Source organism: Emydura macquarii, unplaced genomic scaffold (genome assembly GCF_026122565.2).
Source record: "Emydura macquarii macquarii isolate MOO-44397 ecotype Brisbane River unplaced genomic scaffold, CSIRO-AGI_Emac_v2 contig_1390, whole genome shotgun sequence".
NCBI lineage: Eukaryota > Metazoa > Chordata > Testudines > Chelidae > Emydura > Emydura macquarii.
This window is the reverse complement of record NW_027131527.1, coordinates 275,637-294,832: the sequence shown is the minus strand read 5'-3', so window position 1 is coordinate 294,832 and position 19,196 is coordinate 275,637. Positions and strand designations below refer to the sequence as shown.

The 19,196-nt window shown below is 39.5% G+C and overlaps 1 protein-coding gene across 1 annotated transcript in view; it reads left to right on the top strand.

Moving 5' to 3' along the window:
- LOC137156185 (rap1 GTPase-GDP dissociation stimulator 1-like) overlaps window positions 1-19,196 on the top strand; it is a 46,500-nt gene that overhangs the window by 10,113 nt on the left and 17,191 nt on the right. Inside the window, exons 2-8 of the mRNA XM_067552922.1 lie at window positions 5,714-5,818; window positions 10,761-10,883; window positions 11,049-11,174; window positions 12,921-13,049; window positions 14,541-14,666; window positions 15,950-16,093; window positions 18,502-18,633. Of these exons, the coding sequence (XP_067409023.1) occupies window positions 5,714-5,818; window positions 10,761-10,883; window positions 11,049-11,174; window positions 12,921-13,049; window positions 14,541-14,666; window positions 15,950-16,093; window positions 18,502-18,633 (885 nt within the window). The remainder of the gene's footprint in view (window positions 1-5,713; window positions 5,819-10,760; window positions 10,884-11,048; window positions 11,175-12,920; window positions 13,050-14,540; window positions 14,667-15,949; window positions 16,094-18,501; window positions 18,634-19,196) is intronic.

Below are 19,196 nucleotides of genomic sequence, written 5' to 3'. Positions count from 1 at the left end.
ATTTAATTTTAGCATTGGTAAGTAGCAAGGACCTCATAGATGAGCTGGTTGTAGGACAACCTTTGTTTGAGTGATAATGAGCTAATTCATCTTAAACTAAATGGAAAGATAAAAAAAAAATAGGTCTGCAACTAGGGTCCCTGATTTCAAAAGGGAAAACGTTAAAAATTAAGGGAATTGGTTAAGGAAGTGGACTGGACTGAAAAACTCAAGGATCTGAATGTAGAGGAGGCTTGGAACTCCTTTAAGTCAAAGTTGCAGAAACTGTCTGAAGCCTGCATCCCAAGCAGGGTGGGGGAAATTCATAAGAAAGGGTTGCAGACCAAATTAGACAAGCAAGCACCTCAAACAGGTTAAGTGAAAACAAAAGCCTCAAGAAATGGAAGATAGGAAGGATCAGCAAGGAAAGGTATGACTTGGAGGTCAGAAAGTGTAAGAAAAAGTGAGATCTGCCAAAAGCCAAGCAGAGACAGACCTTACAAAGGAAATTAAAACCAATAGTAAAAGGTTCTATAGCCATATAAATAAAAAGAAAACCAGGAAAAAAAGAATTGGGACAGTAAACACTGAGGATGTGGTGGAGATTAAAGATAATCAAAGCACGGCCCAACACCAAAATGAACACCTTTGCCTCCGTTTTTAATAAGAGTCATGAGGTGTTTAGGGCTAGTGACAGAGTGGCTAATGGAAACGAGAACATGGAAGTAGAAATTTCCACATCTGAGGTGGAAGTCAAATTCAAACCATTTACTGGGACTAAATCAGGGGACCTGGATAATCTCCATCCAAGAATATTAATAAACTGGCACACAGAATTGCAAAGCCAAGAGCAAGGATTTTTAGTGAAGCCATAAAGTCAGGGGTCATACCCTCAACTGAAGAATTGCTAATATAGTACCCATTTTTAAGAACAGAAAAAAATGATCTGGGAAATTACAGGCCCATTAGTATGACCTCAATTGTATGCAAGTTCTTGGAACAAATTTTGAAAAAGAAAAATAGCTAAGGACATAGAGGTAAATGGTAATTGGGTTAAAATACAACATTGTTGTACAAAAGATAGATCACACCAGATCAATCTGATCTTTCTTTGAGGCAATAACTGGGTGGGGTTTTTTTTAGACAAAGGAAATGCAGTAGATCTAATTTACCAGGAATTTAGTAAGGCATTTGATACAGTTCCACATGGGAATTTATTAATTAAATTGGAGAAGATGGGAATTAATGAGAATTGAAAAGTGGATAAGGAACTGGTTAAAAGGAAGACTGCAGATCACAGAAATGTAGGACTGTAAAGTAAATCAATAGGTCATCTAGTCCAGTCCGCTGCACTCAAAGCATGACTATGTAATAACTAGATCATTCCTGGCAGGATTTGTCTCACCTGCTCTTTAAAACCCTGATGAGATTGCACAACCTCCCTAAGCAATTTGTTCCACTGCTTAATTACCTTGACAGTTAAGAAGTTTTTCCTAATGTCCAACCTAAACCTCCCTTCCTGCAATTTAAACCCATTGCTTCTTGGCCTATCCACACAGATTAACTAGAACAATTTTTTCACCCTCCTCCTTTTATGTACGTGAACACTGTTATCATACCCATTCACCCCAGTCTTCAGACTAAACAAATCCAGTTTTTTCAATCTTTCCTCATAGGTCATGTTTTCTAAACCTTTAGTCATTTTTGTTGCTCTCCTCTGTTCTTCCTTCAATTTGTACACATCTTTCCTGAAATATGGTGCCCTGCACTGGACACAATACTTCAGCTGAGGCCTTATCAGTGCAAAGTAGAGTGAAAAAGATACTTCTCATATCTAACTTACAACACTCCTGCTAATACAGCCCAGAATGATGTTTGCTTTTTTTGCATCAGCGTTACACTATTGACTCAGATTTAGCATGGGATGTACTTTAAGGGCTCCCCAGATCCCTTTCCGCAGTATTCCTTCCTAGGCAATCTTTACCCATTTTCCAGCTTTGTACAATGGTAAACTGTCAGGCAGGAGGGAGGTTACAAGTGGAGGTCCTCAGGGATTGGTCTTGGGACCAATCTTATTTAACATTGTCATTAATGACATTGGCACAAAAAGTCAGAATGTCCTAATAAAATATACAGAGGACACAAAGTTGAGCATATTGCCAATATGGAGGAGGACTGGAACGTCATAAAAGACTATCTGGAGGACCTTGAAAACGTGAGAAATAGAAACGGGATGAAGTTTATTAGTGCAAAGTCATGTATTTAGGAATTAATTACAAGAACTTTTGCAGTTGGAAGCATATCATGTCTGCTGTACTCACCGCTCAGTGGCCCCCTTTGTGGCTCATCTGGGGAATTAGCTCTGCCACCCGGTCCGATGCCAGCCAGCTATTCCACTCACTTACTTTTTGGTGTCTTATGCATCGGGAGTTACAGCACTTTCTTCTTCATGGCTTAGCTCTGCAGCTATGTCACATGAAAGTTCTCCCACCTTCCAGGGTGTCTAGGGTGAACAGACAGTAAGTGTAAAAAATTAGGACAGGGGATGAGGGTAATAGATGCTTATATAAGAAAAAGCCCCAAATATCAGGACTGTCCCTGTAAATTCAGGACATCTGGTTACCCTAAGGGTATTACAAGTCCTTTGAGACAAACTGACCCAGGCGCTCTGCTCCCCTCTGCCTACTCAGTGCTACTCCCCCAAGGGCCATTAGGGAAACCCAGGCCTCCCTCTACATGTAGTGCTAGTCCAGGGACCCTCAACCTATCAGCTCTAGGCATTTTACTCCCCCAGCCCTTACTACAGCTTCCGTGAACTGCTTCCTACTCTGTCCTTGCAGCTTCCTGCTCTTCCCCCTTATATCAGGGAGTGCAACTTCATATTTCCTCTCTCTATAGATCCTGCCCAGCTCCTCCCCCCAGCTGGACTTCATTTGCAAGTAGGCCTTAGCATGCCTTAGGTTTCCTCCAGGTGCAGCCTAAGGTCAATTGGCCCAATTTACTCCTTAAGGCTTTGTGTGGGGTGGACACCTCATCACAAAATGACAGAGGAGGAGAAAGACCTGGGTGTATTGGCCTATCACAGGATGACTATGAGCTGCCAATGTGATGAAGCTGTAAAAAAGAATAATGCAATCCTAGGATGCATCAGGTGCGGTATTTCCAGTACGGATAGGGCAGTGTAATTGCCATTACACAAGGCACTGGTGAGATCTCATCTAGAATACTGTGTGCTGTTCTGGACTCTCATGTTTAAGAAACAGAATTCAAACTGGAACTAGTGCAGAGAAGGACTCCTAGAATGAGCAGAGGAATGGAAAAACTACCTTACAAGAGGAGACTCAAGGAGCTTGGCTTGTTCACTAAACAAAATGAAGGCTGAGGGGAAATATGATTGCTCTCTATGAACACATCAGCGGGATAAATGCCAGGGAGGGAAAGGGATGATTTAAATTAAGGTTCAATACTAATACAAGAACAAATGCCTAAAAACTGGCCATCAACAAGTTTAGGTCTGAAACTAGTTGAAGATTTCTAACCATCAGATGGGTGATCTCTGAGTTACTACAGTGAATTCTTTCCCAGGTGTCTGGCTGGAGAGTCTTGCTGACATGCTCAGGGTTCAACTAATTGCCATATTTAGCAGCTGGAAGGAATATTCCCCATGGTCAGATTTGCAGAGACCCTGGGTTTGTTTGGTTTTTTGCCTTCTTCTGCAGCATAGGGCACAGGGTCACTTACTGGTCTGAGCTAGAGTAAATGGTAGATTCTCTGTAATTTGAAGTCTTTAAATCATGATTTGAGGACTTCAGTAACTCAGCAGAAGTGAGTGGGTGAGGTTCTGTGGCCTGTAATGTGCAGGAGATAAGACCAGATGATCACAATGGTCTCTTCTGGCTTAAAGTCTGAGTTTAATTGCTTTGTTGTTCTTTTTCATTTCAGCCAAAAGATAACTTTTTCCCATAGGCAATAATAGCCTTTAATATTGCTTCATTCCCTTTAAAATAAACAAACAAAAAACAGCACAAGACACCTGTTATTTTGCTGGAGAAAAAGCTCCTGCACAGCATGCACACCATCATTTAGAAAATCTGACCTCATTTAATAGACAGACCTGGTGAGAGAGAGAAAACAGTGAAAATGTCATGAGCGTAACTACGACAACATAAATGGGTATGATAAATTATCACTACTAGGAAAATGCAGAAAAATTTCTGGACTGAATCTTCATGACTGTTTTTATGGAAAAACAAACTTCTTAGTGACTAGTTTGTAGACTAAAAATTGTTATTTTATCTGCAGCTTAGATAACGCAGGCTCTGCACACTCCAATATAAGTTCTATAGTCTACATGCCAGGAACTCAGACCATAAATCACCAAGCAAGGACATTTTGTGCTCAGTCTAGCACCCACCAACATCACTGGGAGTGGAATTCACTCTTTATGGATTATGGAAATATAGATCAGGGTCATCAGTCTCACACAAAGAAGCTTGAATGATTTTCCTAAAAGCACGGATCTTTGTTTCAAAATCTTCACCTCCCCTTCACTGTTCATCCAAAACCAAAAATAACCTCTCCCCATCAAAATTCTAAAACTATGTGCATCCTTTTTTAATCCCTTCTAGGAATGGATATCACCAGAAATACTTCTGGTGTTGGTTCTGCTAAATCTCATCAGCAGAATGAACATTTTGCTAAACCAAAACCATGGATGAATTGGTCAGGGTCTAATTTTATTCTAGTACCAAAAGGTCAAGTGTTTAGGAGGGAAGAGGTGCTTGGAAACAAGGGTTCTGATTTTGGCCCCTCTGTCTAGTCATTTCCCTTTCTGAGCACTTTTCAGAATATTCTTTATTTAAAAAAAAAACAAAAAAAACCACACACTTGCTACATCTCTCTCTCTATATATATATATGTTATGTTATGTTACATATCTATGCAATACAGTATTGGCTCGTATACCTGGCCTTGGTAAATTGGATTCCTGTGCAGCTGGTAGTTGTGGCACTATGGGAATTCTGAACCCAAGATTAATTAATGTGCTCATTTTGTATGTCACTAATACCTCTTGGGATTCCTTCAGAGATCTTTTCCACTCAACTGTCCCAGAACATGTTGTGTAGTTCTGGGAGACCACTTTGGCCAGTTCTCTGGGATCCAACAACTCCATTTAACTCCAGCTCATCACTCAGGTTTCTTTATTAGCCATGTAACAGTGCTAACCCCACGCTTGCCAGGCACAAACACAGAGGATTTAGGTGAAACCACGATTCCAAATCATATCACAGTACACAGTTACTAACATCTATATTTCTAAAATCTAGTTTGGACATTGTAGGGATCATGTAAGGACCAATCACTTATGTTCTGACCTTATCTACATTTCAAGCTTATCAGTTCAGCATATTCTGGCTTATCTCAACTAGCTCAAAAAACACATTTTTCAGCTCACAACCTGTCACCCTTATTTATAGTCTAACCTTCCACTTTAAATCAAGCAAGGGGCATGTTTACTAATGCCCAGCAAGATCTATGCCTACAATACCCAGAGAGCCTTTCCACCTTAGATATTTCATAGAAATTCTGTTATCTGAGAACTGAGGCAAACAAAGATTTGGACCACTCTTTTCAATGCAATGTATTCTTTTGTGAATATTAATTAATTAAGAGAAGTGCTTGGATCCTTCAGGAAATGGAGATCTGATAATATCTTTGTTTCTCATTTAAACAGACTCCCTAAATCAACACCTGGAATGTCTCAAACTCTTTGAAGATGAAACTGAAGATCAGATCCTTGAAAGTCTAAATGGGATTCTTCTGGCTCTTGCTGAAGATAGTTAAGTATCACTCCACACCATTTTTGATTGCCTAGTCACCCCAACAGAATTCCTTAGGACCTATGTCACTTATCATGGTGTCATCTATTAGATAAGGACATCACTCCTAAAATCTACCAATGCCCTCAAACCTGTTTTCTGTTACATGCGGGAGAAGAAGGTGGGAGAGGTCTCCTCTGAAACAGGCTAAAGAACAAATTAATTTATTCTACTCTAACAATTGAGTGCTTTAAGGCAGCAATATAAAAACAATATCTGGCTCCTAGCTAGCAGACCCATATATTCAGTTTAACTGGGTTTGGAAATAAAGAGCTGGTTAGAAACTTGAACTTCCATCCCATGGGAAATTCTGACAATTTGAGGGGGGAAAAAAACTACAAATTGGAAAGAAAAAACAAATTTTCATGAAATAAATTCTGAACATTTAAATTTGTAGATATTCGTATAATGTATAATTTTAGTAACATTGGTTCATTTCATTTTAACTTTAATATAAAACTTTTAAATATATTTAAATTGTCTTCTCAAGGCAGAGAGATTGGAGAGGCAGCAGAGCAAGGTCAGGTCAGGTCAGGTCTCCAGCACTTCCAGATCTTCAGCAGTGCTCTGCATGGACTTTGTTTTGGCACTGATCTGTCCTCTCTTACTTTATCATCATGCTGACTGCAGAAGTTGGCTGGATTTCCTCAGAAGCAGCCATGGATGGGACCTGGAGAGAATTAAACATTTCTGAGCTCCATCCAGCTGTTTCTCAAGATATGAATACTTCATTTCTTCCTTCCCTGACTGTCACACAAATTCAAGGGATCTGCATGGGGCAAATGGGTTTCTATGGGGTTCGAAGGGAAGATATTTGAGGGCTGCTGCTGAGATCTGTCAATGGAGGGGACACTCCAGCCTTAAGTATTTAGCTTCTGAGTGGAAATTTCCTACCAGTGCTCAAAAGGTACTTGAAACTATGAATTGCAAGCCAGTTGCTTGAACTGAGATTACCTTGCAGTAGCAGCTATTTGTGAAGATATAAATAAAAATATTCTAAATTCTGCACTCGTTGTTTAGCAGCTAATGTTTTGACAATGCAAGGAGCCAGAACAACCACCAGATCTCTTAAAATGCCACCGGACCACCTGAAAGATAGAAGTTTAGGATTAGGTTCCCACATTCTTGCTTCTTGGTCATCAGGAATTGGAAGTGCTGCTCAGTGCTCAGTCAGTGTTGACCGCCGAAGCTAGTCAACTAGTGGCATTGATGGGGTTCATAAGGATTTCAAATATCTAGTTCTTTATTGGAAGATGGACAACTGCAGAACCTTCAGAGTAAATGAGAGCTGGGGGGTGGTCTAAGCAGAGGATAAATAATTGAGGTAGCCGTAAGGAAAACTATATTCCCTTCTAGACAGAGATTTACAAAAAGGAGATATATCTGCTGATTCAGAACTATAGCCACTGGCTACAATGTAGTAAAACACTATGAAAAGACTTGCATTGAAGCTGCTTGCCCATTCCCTAATTCCATTTAAATAAATGGAAAATTTCAGCAAAGTATGATTTCAGCTACCTCTGACTCAGAAATATAGCAGCAGAGTTGATTTAAAATTCTGGAGTCTCTCCAGGTCTGACCGTGAGCAGACAGTGAATTTACTGATCACAAAAATCTGAAGTGGCAAAGAAACTTCAGATTTAATTTCCTACCTAAGAAATATGCCTGAATCCTAAAATCATCTTTTGGTTACTTTCCCACTAAATGGTTTTATCATAACCTGGTTGTAATAAAGCACTGGGCTAAGTTATACTTTTAGATGGCAATTAAAATACTGGAATGTGATTCAAGGTGTATTGTTAGAAAATTAAATGCAGCCTTTAATAATAAATCAGAAAAATCTATACTCATCTAGAACTATTTTAATAAAGAAATGAAAAGTCATAAAAATTTCTGATTCTGAAAGCTGATACTGTGTCACTTACTATTAGTGTTACTGTGTCCGTATTTAGTATATCTTCTTAAAAGAAAATCTACTTGTTCATTTTCCTTGGGAAGCGCTGCATGTAACTTTAGAAAGTTAGAAGTTCTGTTACCACTGTAACAAATATCAGTCTACAGGTTGATTACATTGTACACTTTCATGCTGTTATGCATTTGTTCATGGTGTGTGATTGGTCATTTCTGTCACCAGGTTGTTGGTGTTTTTTTTCCTCCTGACTAGGTGATTGAATCATTTTAAATAGGAAAATAATGATCAAACTTCTGCTAGGAATTTTCATGTAAATAAACATCTGTGCTAAAATTCCTGAAATAGTTTGGATTTGTGACCCTCTTCAGGTTTGAATCATACTTAGCCACATAATGAATATCATCACCTATCAAATATGCCACTTTTAGTCACAAACAATTTGCAACTCAAGTATTTCTCTCAGACCACTCTATTAACAACCACATATCCTCTTATCTCATCCTCAGTTCACCCCACTTTTCAGACCCCCAAAAGAAAAAATGAGAACCCAGAAGGGTAAAAAAAACCTAGGATATTGCAGATTAGAAGGGGAAAGTTAAAAACGCCACCCTAATTTGAAGCAGCCTTTCTACTGGACATCAGGGAAATACTGTTCTTTGACTCTTACCAAGAGGTCTGCTCACAGTCATTTACCATGGGTTTAATATTAAAGCTGATAGTGACAGTCATCTGTACCATACAGGCTAGATCTCACTTTCCATTTCGCTGAAGCGTTGTCAACTTTAGTGTTATTTCCAGAGGCTGTTGTGTAGAAAGTTCTGGCAGCCCCAATCTATCCCCAGAGCGCTTTGCTTCTCCCAAGTATTGCTTGCAAGAATACAATAAAATCATGCACCTTTGAAAAGAGTCAGTAAATAGGCCTGTCTGAGGGCAATTTCTTGTTGTTTGCAGCTTCATTTATGCTTTACTGAGGTGGCGGCGATGGGTTGTTTTTACCTGTCAGCACTTGCTTGGCACTAGTTGCTTCTCCTTCAGAGCACAGGGATTTATCCAGTTGCCATGGCAACGTGGCCTGTGCTTGAAGGTCAGACTGTGCTTTGTACAACACACGTGCATTTGAAAACTCTTGAAAGAAACACACTAATAATATTTTCAGAACTTTATCCTACCTCCTCATTTAATTTATTTCAGGCACAGACCCTTGAGTAACGAATGTGTGGAGTGGATTTCAGCTATTCTTATGCCATCTCCCCTTCTCCCATAAGCTGGCTGCAGAGAAGATGACATAAGAGTTCTTCTCCCTATTCAATGGCATCCAAGGATCCCTTTCTGTTGGAGTGGACCTTGGCCAGTACTGCTAGCCATCCCCATTACTTGTCCATGAGTAAAAAGTTGCAGGACTGAGCTCATAGTTATTAGAAATGCACAAGAGCATTTCTAGGTGATTTTTCTGCATAACAAAGACATTGCATAATTTGGCACAGGTGGTATTTTCTGCACACTGGGGCATAGGTCTGGAAAAACTGAAGATGTTGTACTTAAAGATTTAGGTATATTGGAACAGTAACGCTGGAGAAGCTTTCAGCACAGGCATTTGCTTTAGCATCAGATTCATCAATCAGAAATGCTGTTATGCAAATACTGATTGCAGCTCAATATTTAATGTTGCGTTGAGTTTTGTACACAAACCTCTTGTTTTCTTATTCTTGATCTCTTGGAAAGAAATCTTGTTAGCTGTGTTAGAAATGCTATGTTTGCTGAAATATTTTGTCTACATTATTGCCATCTTTTTACCAAAATAGTCTTACTTATTATAGTGTATGCTGTTACTTACTGAATTTCATTAGAAGGAATTGTGCTTTTAGAAAACATGTCCAAAACTCAGATTAGAGACTTCTGAATACTGAGGAAAGGAAACAAGGAAATCATTCTAAATTTTTAGAGCAACAACAGGAAGTCTTGAGAGTAAAAGACATGAATCACAAACATCATAACAGACCACTACAGTAATATACCTGTCATCACAGAGCTAATGGCTGCTGTGTAACATTTTTGTAGTTCAAGCAAAGTAACAAAATGATTAGAAATGCCTAGCACGATTTCAGTCTTTAAATATCATTTATGTATGATAATGGCCTATTATCCTGGATTCGGCCATGCTTGTTTGTTTAAAAAAAAAAAAAAAAGGTTCGTGGTCAGTCCATCCCACAGGTAAAGAGATCTTTTGTTTTTTTAAAAGTTTGTTTGTTACTATTTAATCTATATACAACATGGAATTAATCCAGGATAGATTAAGAAGAAAACTGTTTTTTCTGATGGAAGGTATGTGTGATTGACTACAAAGTAAGGCAACCTGTAACACTAGGACAAATATTTCTTATAACCAGTCTTAATTCCACTTTTACTATCAAATTTTTAGCCTGCTTCAGCCAGTGTCAAGGCATAAAAAGGCTGACATCAGCCAGTGCTCAAACAGGAAAGAGTAGAATCTCTAACAGCCTTTTATCCAAAGGCCAACCTCCCCCTCCCAGCACACCCTCTCTAGCTGACAAGAGTCTGTGTTTACATATCCATTCTCCAGAAGACTCAGTGGCTTGAGGACAATTAAACATAATGAGACAGCAGGAATTCCTATTGTGGGGTGGGAGTGTAATGACAGTCCTAATTGCTAGGAGCAGCTGTAGGGCAGGGCTTTAAGCCCTAAACTTGCCAGCCTCCACTAGCAGTTCATTTCTCACAGATAGAGAAGATGTTTCCCTTTCAGGTCTGACATATAGGGTCCCATTCAACAAGGTTCTTAAACACTTGCCTGACTTTAAATAGATGAATAGTCCCTGTGACTGCATATGCTTAAAGTTAAGCAGGTGCTTAAGTACCTTACTGAAACAGCATCTTGGGTTCCAGCACGGCCTAGACCTCTACAGAAACCCTGAAAGCAAATGCTGTACATAAATCAAATTCATTGCTGCTAACTCTTGTTATCATTGCAGAGCAAAGATCCTCCAGCCTACTCACAGCCTATGGGATTTTCCCAACTTTAGCTCAAATTCTCAAAGGCAATCCAAGCTGTGCAGTGAAGGCAGCCCAAGTGATTGCAGAGGTAGCAAAAAATGGTATGTAATGGGTAAAGTGTTACTACAAATAATGTTAAACATGATTCTTGTACACTTTCAGTCTGCTTATCTGTTCTGGATGCTAATTATTGGCCTTGTAGTTGAGGTATTGGTTTTATTTCAACAAGCCAAGTTCCTAGCAGCTTCTCTCTTCTGTCTGTGCAGAGGAAATGAAGAAGCCATGTATCGATGCAGGCTTGGTTCTAGCTTTGGTACCTCTCCTGGAGAGCCCAGACCAAGAGACGTTGCTTCATGCTGGGAGGGCCATTGGCCGCATTTGCTATGAAAACAGTAAGTACTCAAATTTCTGAAAGAGTGCTGCACATTCTGGCTACAGCTGCAAGTTGTGTTTGTTTCTTTTTGTTTTAACACTTGGGCTTTTGACTTAGACTGAGGCTAACGTGTGTTATACATAGAGCATACATACATATGCACCAGTAGCTTCCAGTTGCTTCCAGTTGCTTCTGCAATAGACATATACTAGCATGGTTTTGACAAGGGAACTATAACTAAGGGGTTAGATTCACTTTTGAATAACTTCTTTTACTCATTGTAATTACAGTAAGTTAATACCAACCATCAGCTAAATCCTTTAAATAGCTTTCACTTAGAAACAGCATGTTTCATTAAACTGACTCTTACTAAGTTGCAATTATTATTTACATTACAATAGTGCCCAGAGACCACAACTGAGATCAGGGCTCCATTGTGCTAAGCACTGTACATGCATGTAAGACAACACAGTTCCTGCCCCCAGAGCAGTTAGTCTAAATAGACAAGACAAAGGGAGGAAGGGAAACAAAGATCAATTGACTTATTCAAGATCACACAGGAAGTCAGTAGCAGAGAACTCAGGTCTTTTCACTACCATTCCACTGCTCTATCTATTAAACTGCACTGCTTTTCATGGTAAAACATTGTTATGAGAACAGTGCTGTTTCACTGCTAGAAAAATTTTCCATAGGGAAAATCTGGGCATATTATGTGGCACCAGTGATTTTATTTTGATGAAACCCAAAAGAACAGAATGCAACATGCTGGTGATTAAAATATTGGTAAGGCAGTTTGGATATTTCAGAAGTAGAATAGCTACAATCACCTGTGAGTTTCTCAGAAATCCCACAAATAAGTGGGAAAATAACCTTGTATATTTAGAGCCAGATTCCCACCTATTGTAAACTGATGCAGCTCCATTGACGTCAGTGGAGTTACGCTGACATACACCAGCAGAGGATCTGGCTCCTAAGATATAAAAATGCATACAGAGAAGGGTTCAACTCAAGTGCTCTTCTATGTCCTGAGACTACAGCCTTACTCTCCTGAATCCCAATTTAGGGCTATTGACAATCTATCTACAATGAGGTAAGCATTCAATTTAATTATGACATCCTTAAAACACCACAAAACCTCATCTCTCTTGGTCTTCCTGTTAGTCCTTTCTTATGTTAGGATGTTCTATCATCTCTCTCAGACACGCTCATTCCCACTACAGTTATCTTTAACACCTCTTTTATAATGGCCTAACTGCTCAGCTCCCAAAAGATAGTTTTATCATCAGGGTAGAGTTGAAGGATGCAGTTATGGTCTTGTAATGACAACAGAATTCTTGACTCCAATTCTTTATTTTCCATCCACATACAGAACTTCTACTGGATATATATTAACCTGAATCTGCAAAGTAAAGCTCTTGTTAGTTTGGAAGGATAATGAAGTCAAGAGCCATCATATATTATAAGGCCAAAAAGGATTGACCATCTAGTTGGATCTCCCTGAATTAATTCCTGTTTAACTAGAGCTTATCTTTAAAAAAAAAAAAATCTTGATTTTAAAATTTCCAGTGATAAACTATCCACTACAACCCAAGTTGTTCCAATGGTTAATTACCCTCAGTTAAAATTTATTTCTAGTCTGTATCTTTCAGCAAATTTTTGTTTTAACTCTTCCTTTAGCTCTCCCTCATGCCCTTCTTAGTACAATGATGGATTCATCCAAGATGAAATTCCTTTTGCCTTTAATTTCTATGCTTTTAATTTCCAGGTGACCTTCAGGAGCAGCTGGTGAAGGCAGGAGTGATCACATCCCTGGTCAGGATATTAACTGACTACCCAGAGAGTGAACCACTTGTCCGTGTCAACCTGTTGGCCTTATGCAACCTTGCAAACCTAGGTGAGCATTGAAACACTTCCAAATTTGAAACTGTATTGTTTTCATATCCCAGAGCAAAATTGCATGCTCATGCTACTTTGGGCTTCTCAGGCAGTGTTTCCACGAGTAGGGTTGGCCATACCAGGTAAATGTTTTGACCTGGCATCAGGCAAAGTCACTGCACTCCCCTGCATAGAGATTAGAGACCTGCAGTTGGGATAAATTCAAGACTGTCTTTATTTCTTGATACACAGAGGCTTGCCTCCTTGTTATGTGTTCCCTTGTGGTCAACTTAAATAGACTCTCTAAACATTCACAACTAAACACCAGAACTTGTAGCAGTTGCTGACCAGCCATACACCATTATGATTCAATACATATCCTAGCCTCTTCCCAGGGAAAATTAATGGGCCATGTCCTTAGCTGGATAAACTGATGTCATTCTACTGACTTAAATCACAGTATATATAATAGTACTTCCTTTTATTTATAATGTGTTGCAATTTAATTTCATTAAGTATCTTTGTCCTGAGATACAAGAATAAGGGCCACTAGTTTTTTATGCTCCTTCCCTCTCTACCATTCATTGTTTTATATGCCTTAATAAAATGGCTTGATTCTCTTCTCACTTACACTGGTTTAAAAATTGTGTAGCTCCACTGACTTCAAAAGGAGTTGCTCCTAATTTATACCAGTGTTATTGAGAGGAGAATCAGGTGTGAAATCTTTCACTCCTCTTACTATGAAAATTCCCTGTGATATAATTGTGAGAACTTCAAATCTGGTTTGAAAGGGGGAAAAAATATATCTAGCTCTCATAGTTGCTGATAAAAATCTTAAACAAAAACCCTAAAGGCTCACAAAACAAAACACAAATAAAAAAAACTCAGTGAGTTTTAAAATAAATTACCATGATTTTTAAGCCAATCATGATTTTGGGGGAGGGGCTAACTTTGTTTTTGAATTCCTCATGTTGGCAATACTGCATTCTGGACATAGTCTATTTCACCATATCCTTTATACATATTTTCTTAAATTGTTAATGCTCTTTTCCCTTTAATCATGTTCTATATCATGTGGCAATATATATATGTTAAAAGTTTTTGAAAAACTCACCACGCAAGCTATGAGTGCCCATCCTGAAGAGGCTGGTTAGATTCCTGCTGGGATCCTTTCTTTTGCACAAAACATGTTCTGTTAAAGTGCACATGCTGTGATACCACAAGACGAATTCATCACTCAGATAAAGCCATAGAATGCAATGGAGTTAGGGCAGTGATCGATTTGACCATTATTAAAAAGGCATAGCCACAGGAATTACACAACTGCATTAGACAGAAGAAGAAAAAATGAGACAAGTTATTTTTTTCCTCTTAAAACCCCCAAATAGTCAGAGGTTACAGCTATGAAACAAATTAGTGAGGCATTAGAATCAAAGTAGCATCCATTCATCTCTGACTAAGGAGAGATTGTGTGCAAACATACAAAATAATGCTATTGTCATCCACACAGACATAGCTAAGGAGGCTCTAAGCAAGACAAAGGTTGCTGAACATCTCGTGAAGCAGCTGAGAAGGGCAGAGAATCATCAGAGGCTAGAAATCATCATTGAGGTACTGCAGACACTAGCAGAGAATGGTAAGGGTCTTCTTATCTTGATGACAAAGCTCCTTCGTATGGAGGATACTAGCATAGTGAATGCTCCTGGGTTTTCAGTGGAATTCCATTACCGAAGGCAGGGAAATAAGGCCCTCATCATAGAAACAATGGGTGAAATCCTGGCCAGATTAATCTCAATGGCAAAATTCCCTTGACTTCAGTGGGGCCAAGATTTCATTTTAAAATATGGATCTGTGGGACACGGGAGGAGGAAACAAGCCTGAGAGTGGTATAAAATGAACCATTTGACAACTTTTTGTATGATACACATAGCCTATGTACTGTCCTAAGAGACACTTTAAAAATGGTAATGCGCATAAATGGAGATAATAAAAACCAGTTTCTTTTAACAAAATAGTAATTGACAGTGATTGACTAAGGAAACTAGTCTACTTTGGTGAATCAAAGGACAGTTAATGGTAAATCAATAACTTCATGACAATGGTATTTCCATTAATATTTCTGACTTCAAATGTATACCTTTGTCTGTGCATTTATTTATAATGAGAGATTATACAACCAGGTGTCACTGGGACTGTCCCCTGTCATCATATGATGTCCAAGTAACTTCTTTGGGGATTCCTGAAATGGCCCAATTTTTCCCATTTCATCCATCACAATATTGGGAGGTTAAGGGGGAGTATGTATGTTCAAGACATTGCTATATCACACACAATTTGTTCAGGGTTTATCAGCAACAGAAAGTCTAGTGGAATGAGTGTTCAAACTGCATTCACCACACTGCAGTGAAAAGAGTAACAGCTGGAGACATTATCAAAGCTGTTCGTTTTGTTCAAACTCAATATTAACACCACTGGGAAAAATATGGCCATGGCACTGCCAAGTTACAAGCCAGTGACATCAGCACACACCTGTTAAGGTATATTTTTGCCTTTTATATTAGTATTTTCCAACTCTTAAAAAATATCACACTAGTTACAATGTAGCTAACAAACGAACATCTAGAATGCAACTTTTTAAAACCAATATATTATAAGTGGCAACAGAAATTCCCCAATTGTCCCCTTCCTACCCCCCAAAAATTATCTAAATCAAATATTGATCTAGCTAAAAGGAGTACTTATTCTGACTGTGGTATTTTCCAATGTCAACATCCCCTGTTATGAACAAGGTTCCCAAAACTTACTGCACCTGGAAAGATCCTGTCTTAAATTATTGGGGATTTAGCCTCCTCGCATTCACCATTTATGCAGTGACCCAAAGAGAAGCCATTAATATGCATGTTCTCCTAACCTCTGCAGACGTTTTGAAAGTGCAAATGGTAGAGGCAGGTGTGCATGAGGCACTGTCAGAGATCCTGCTGAGGCTCCAGGGCAGTTCAGAGGCAGAAGATATATGCAGTGTGAAGGCTGTGTCAGATCTCATTGTGTCTCTGCTCCTTGGAGGTAAGAAAAGGAACTACAAGCATTGAGATGCATGCAGAAGCAGCAGAAAGTCCCCTTAGCAGCAGGGACTGCCATCTGCTCCTGTGCTTTCATTTCTTTTCTGTAGACACATCTGCAGCCTGTTGTTTCAAGATTCCTTGAGGGAATTCTTCTCAACAGACATTCTATTTTTTCCAATTACTCTATGATTGTAATGCTCATGTTGCCATATTTTCCTCCAAGCATATACACATTTTGCCTCGGGCATTTAATGCCACTATGACAGTTCCTAGGCAGAGGCTAGAAATGCAATAGAAGAACAGTTCACGGTCTTCTTAATTGCAGCTGTGTGTGTCAGTCCAGTTCATCTAGAGCTAGGTTTCTCCAACTTTGTCATATCCTGGTTCCTCTGGGGTAGACAATGAAATAGGCAGTCCTCCCCAAAAGTAAGGAAGGCTCAGATTCAGGACCCATCTATATTTCTTGGGTTCACCTCCAATTTTAAAGGGGCAGATCCTCAGCTGCTGTAAACCTGTGTAGCTCCACAATCTGGTCCATAATGTGAAGTGACAGACTGAGGGCTGGTTCACACTGACCGCGCGATTCGGCAGCAGTCGATGGGGGTTACGCAAACTACACAAAGTAGTTTGCGTAACTGACGTCGATGGCTCAGCTTCCCTTCTGCACACTGTTCACGCCGTTCCCATCGACGCAGCGCCACGCTACTTGAGGGGGTGGACTTACTCAGTTGACTTCCTGATCGATTGAGCGGGTCTCACTGACCGCTCACTCGATCCTGAAAGATCGATCTGGCGGCAGCGATTTTGCCGCCCTCACTGTAAACGTAGCCTAAGAAAACTAACTAGTGATGTAGTACAGATGGTGCCTACACCAGTCCCCACAGACTAAGCTCTGCTGATTAACACGAGTCTATATGAAGATCCCATGTCTGCTCTCTTTCTCATGGAGATATTTCACAGTATGATGGGTCCTTTCAAGTAAACTGGCTTCTGACATGGCAATCTGATAGACTGGTGTTCTTAATTTTTCTTCCCAAAGCACCTTAAAACTCAGTTAATTTAAATATCCATTCTTCATTCATTATTCAAAAATGGAGCAAGTGTTTCAGCCATCTGGATTAATGAAGGAAGGAAGCATAAGAATTCAAAATTGCTATGTAAATCATGTTTCCATGTACTGAAAATGGAGAACACTGATCTTCTAGCATATATGCTCTGCTGCCTCAGACCGTTCACTTCCCCCATCACGCTGCTGTACTGCTACTGTAACCAAATTAGTAAGAGGGGACAGAGTCAAGCAGCAGCTCTTGAAAACAGAGAGCATAAAATGTCAGACATCTGAGATGTTGCTTTTGATATATGAGGCACATGGAATCCATGCTCAGCCATAAGGTGTAGCAGAAAAATGTTAGCACTTATCTCTGCTAATCCTGATTATAATTTGGTTCGTATGGTCTTGTATGGCTTGACAGTTTTGCAGCATTTGGGGCTTCATGAATTAAAGAATAACGGCATAGAATCATGCATTTACATTGCCTCCTTTACCAAAATCTCAATATAATTTACAGTTTAATTAAACTTTTAAGAAAAGTTATAAAGCTATGGCAAACATGTTTCCAAGTTAAACACATAGGGTATTTGGATTTTTCATTATAAAGAATTAGTTCCAAATTGAGGAATATAATCACACACAAAAATTGATGGCTTCCATTCTTAAGATTACATTTAGCCTATGTAGATCTCAACTAGTAACATACTGACACCGAACTCTTGGAAACATAGTAGATATATATTGTTCCTTCAATCCCTACTTGTAAATTTTATGAGATTTCCATGCATGGGTTACACGTGTGTGTGTGCGCGCACGCACACACACACGATCTAGTCTTTATCTGAGATGTGATCACATTGCAACTTAAGATTCCATCCAGCAAGGTACTGATTTCATGGGAAGATGAGGGTACCTAGCACTCTGTAGGATAGATTTAGACAGGCAGCAGTTCAGCTCAGAGTGAACAGCTCTGTTCCTCCAAGTCTTCACGTATAATTGCTATTGTATTACTCCTCTGCTTGGGGAAACCCACTAGTGAGCTACCACAAGACTGAATAACTTCACATTCTCTGAAGAGGATGGTCCCTTCATGCAATACTGGAGTATATAGCTAAAAGTAGTGTGGAGAATCTTGCATAAAGGCTACTAGCTTTATATTGAGTGTGTGGATTAGTGTAAGACATCAAGAACAATCAATTTTATGATCTTCACAGAATCACAGCCTCCTGCCAACCCTGATGCTCTGTTAGAGGAAACAATAGTCCACAGACTGAAACCTTGAGAAGTACTATTCTATAATAGATGCAAAGTAGAGTTTAGATGTACTTTCAGACTTCTCTTCTCTTATTGGACCACAGATGAATCCATGCAGAAGTTGTTTGCTAATGGATGCGGCATTATCTATGAGAAGGTTGGTACCTGGCTTGCATCCAAACACCCGCAGCTGCAGCTGACAGGAGCACTGGCTGTTGCCAACTTTGCCAGGAATGGTAAGGTTGTTTATTCATTACCCATCAAAGTGACCAGGATAGCTGGTATTGTTTGTTTCTTACTAGAGAGAGCAATACTATTAGATTTCATGGCACACTCTCTCTCTCACTCACTCACACACACTTTTGCTTTCCTATACCATGGTGATGTGTGTCTATCTTTAAATTACAGATGCTAATCATTTCAAGGTCATTGTGTGGGCAAGTCTCCAGCCTCACTCCTATTCACTTAATATAGCGCCAGCGCTAAAGCAGCCCCCACTATTCCAGTCCTGAACGCCTGCACCCACACAAATGTCAAAGCACCCCCATCCTGAACTGCAGTTTCATTTGCTGACTCACTTCAATCAATGGAAATGAACTATACAAATGAACTGGAGGGAGGAAGTGAGGACTGGCTGAGTTACCTCTGATGTCACAATGCTCCTCAGCCTGCAGTACCAAATGGGCACTGTGTGGAAAGCATGCTTTTCTCGTAATCCAGTTTTCCATTGCCACCAAAACTGATAGGGTTCTTCCCATTGATATCTGGAACTTTACCTCAAAATTAGAAATTAATCAAG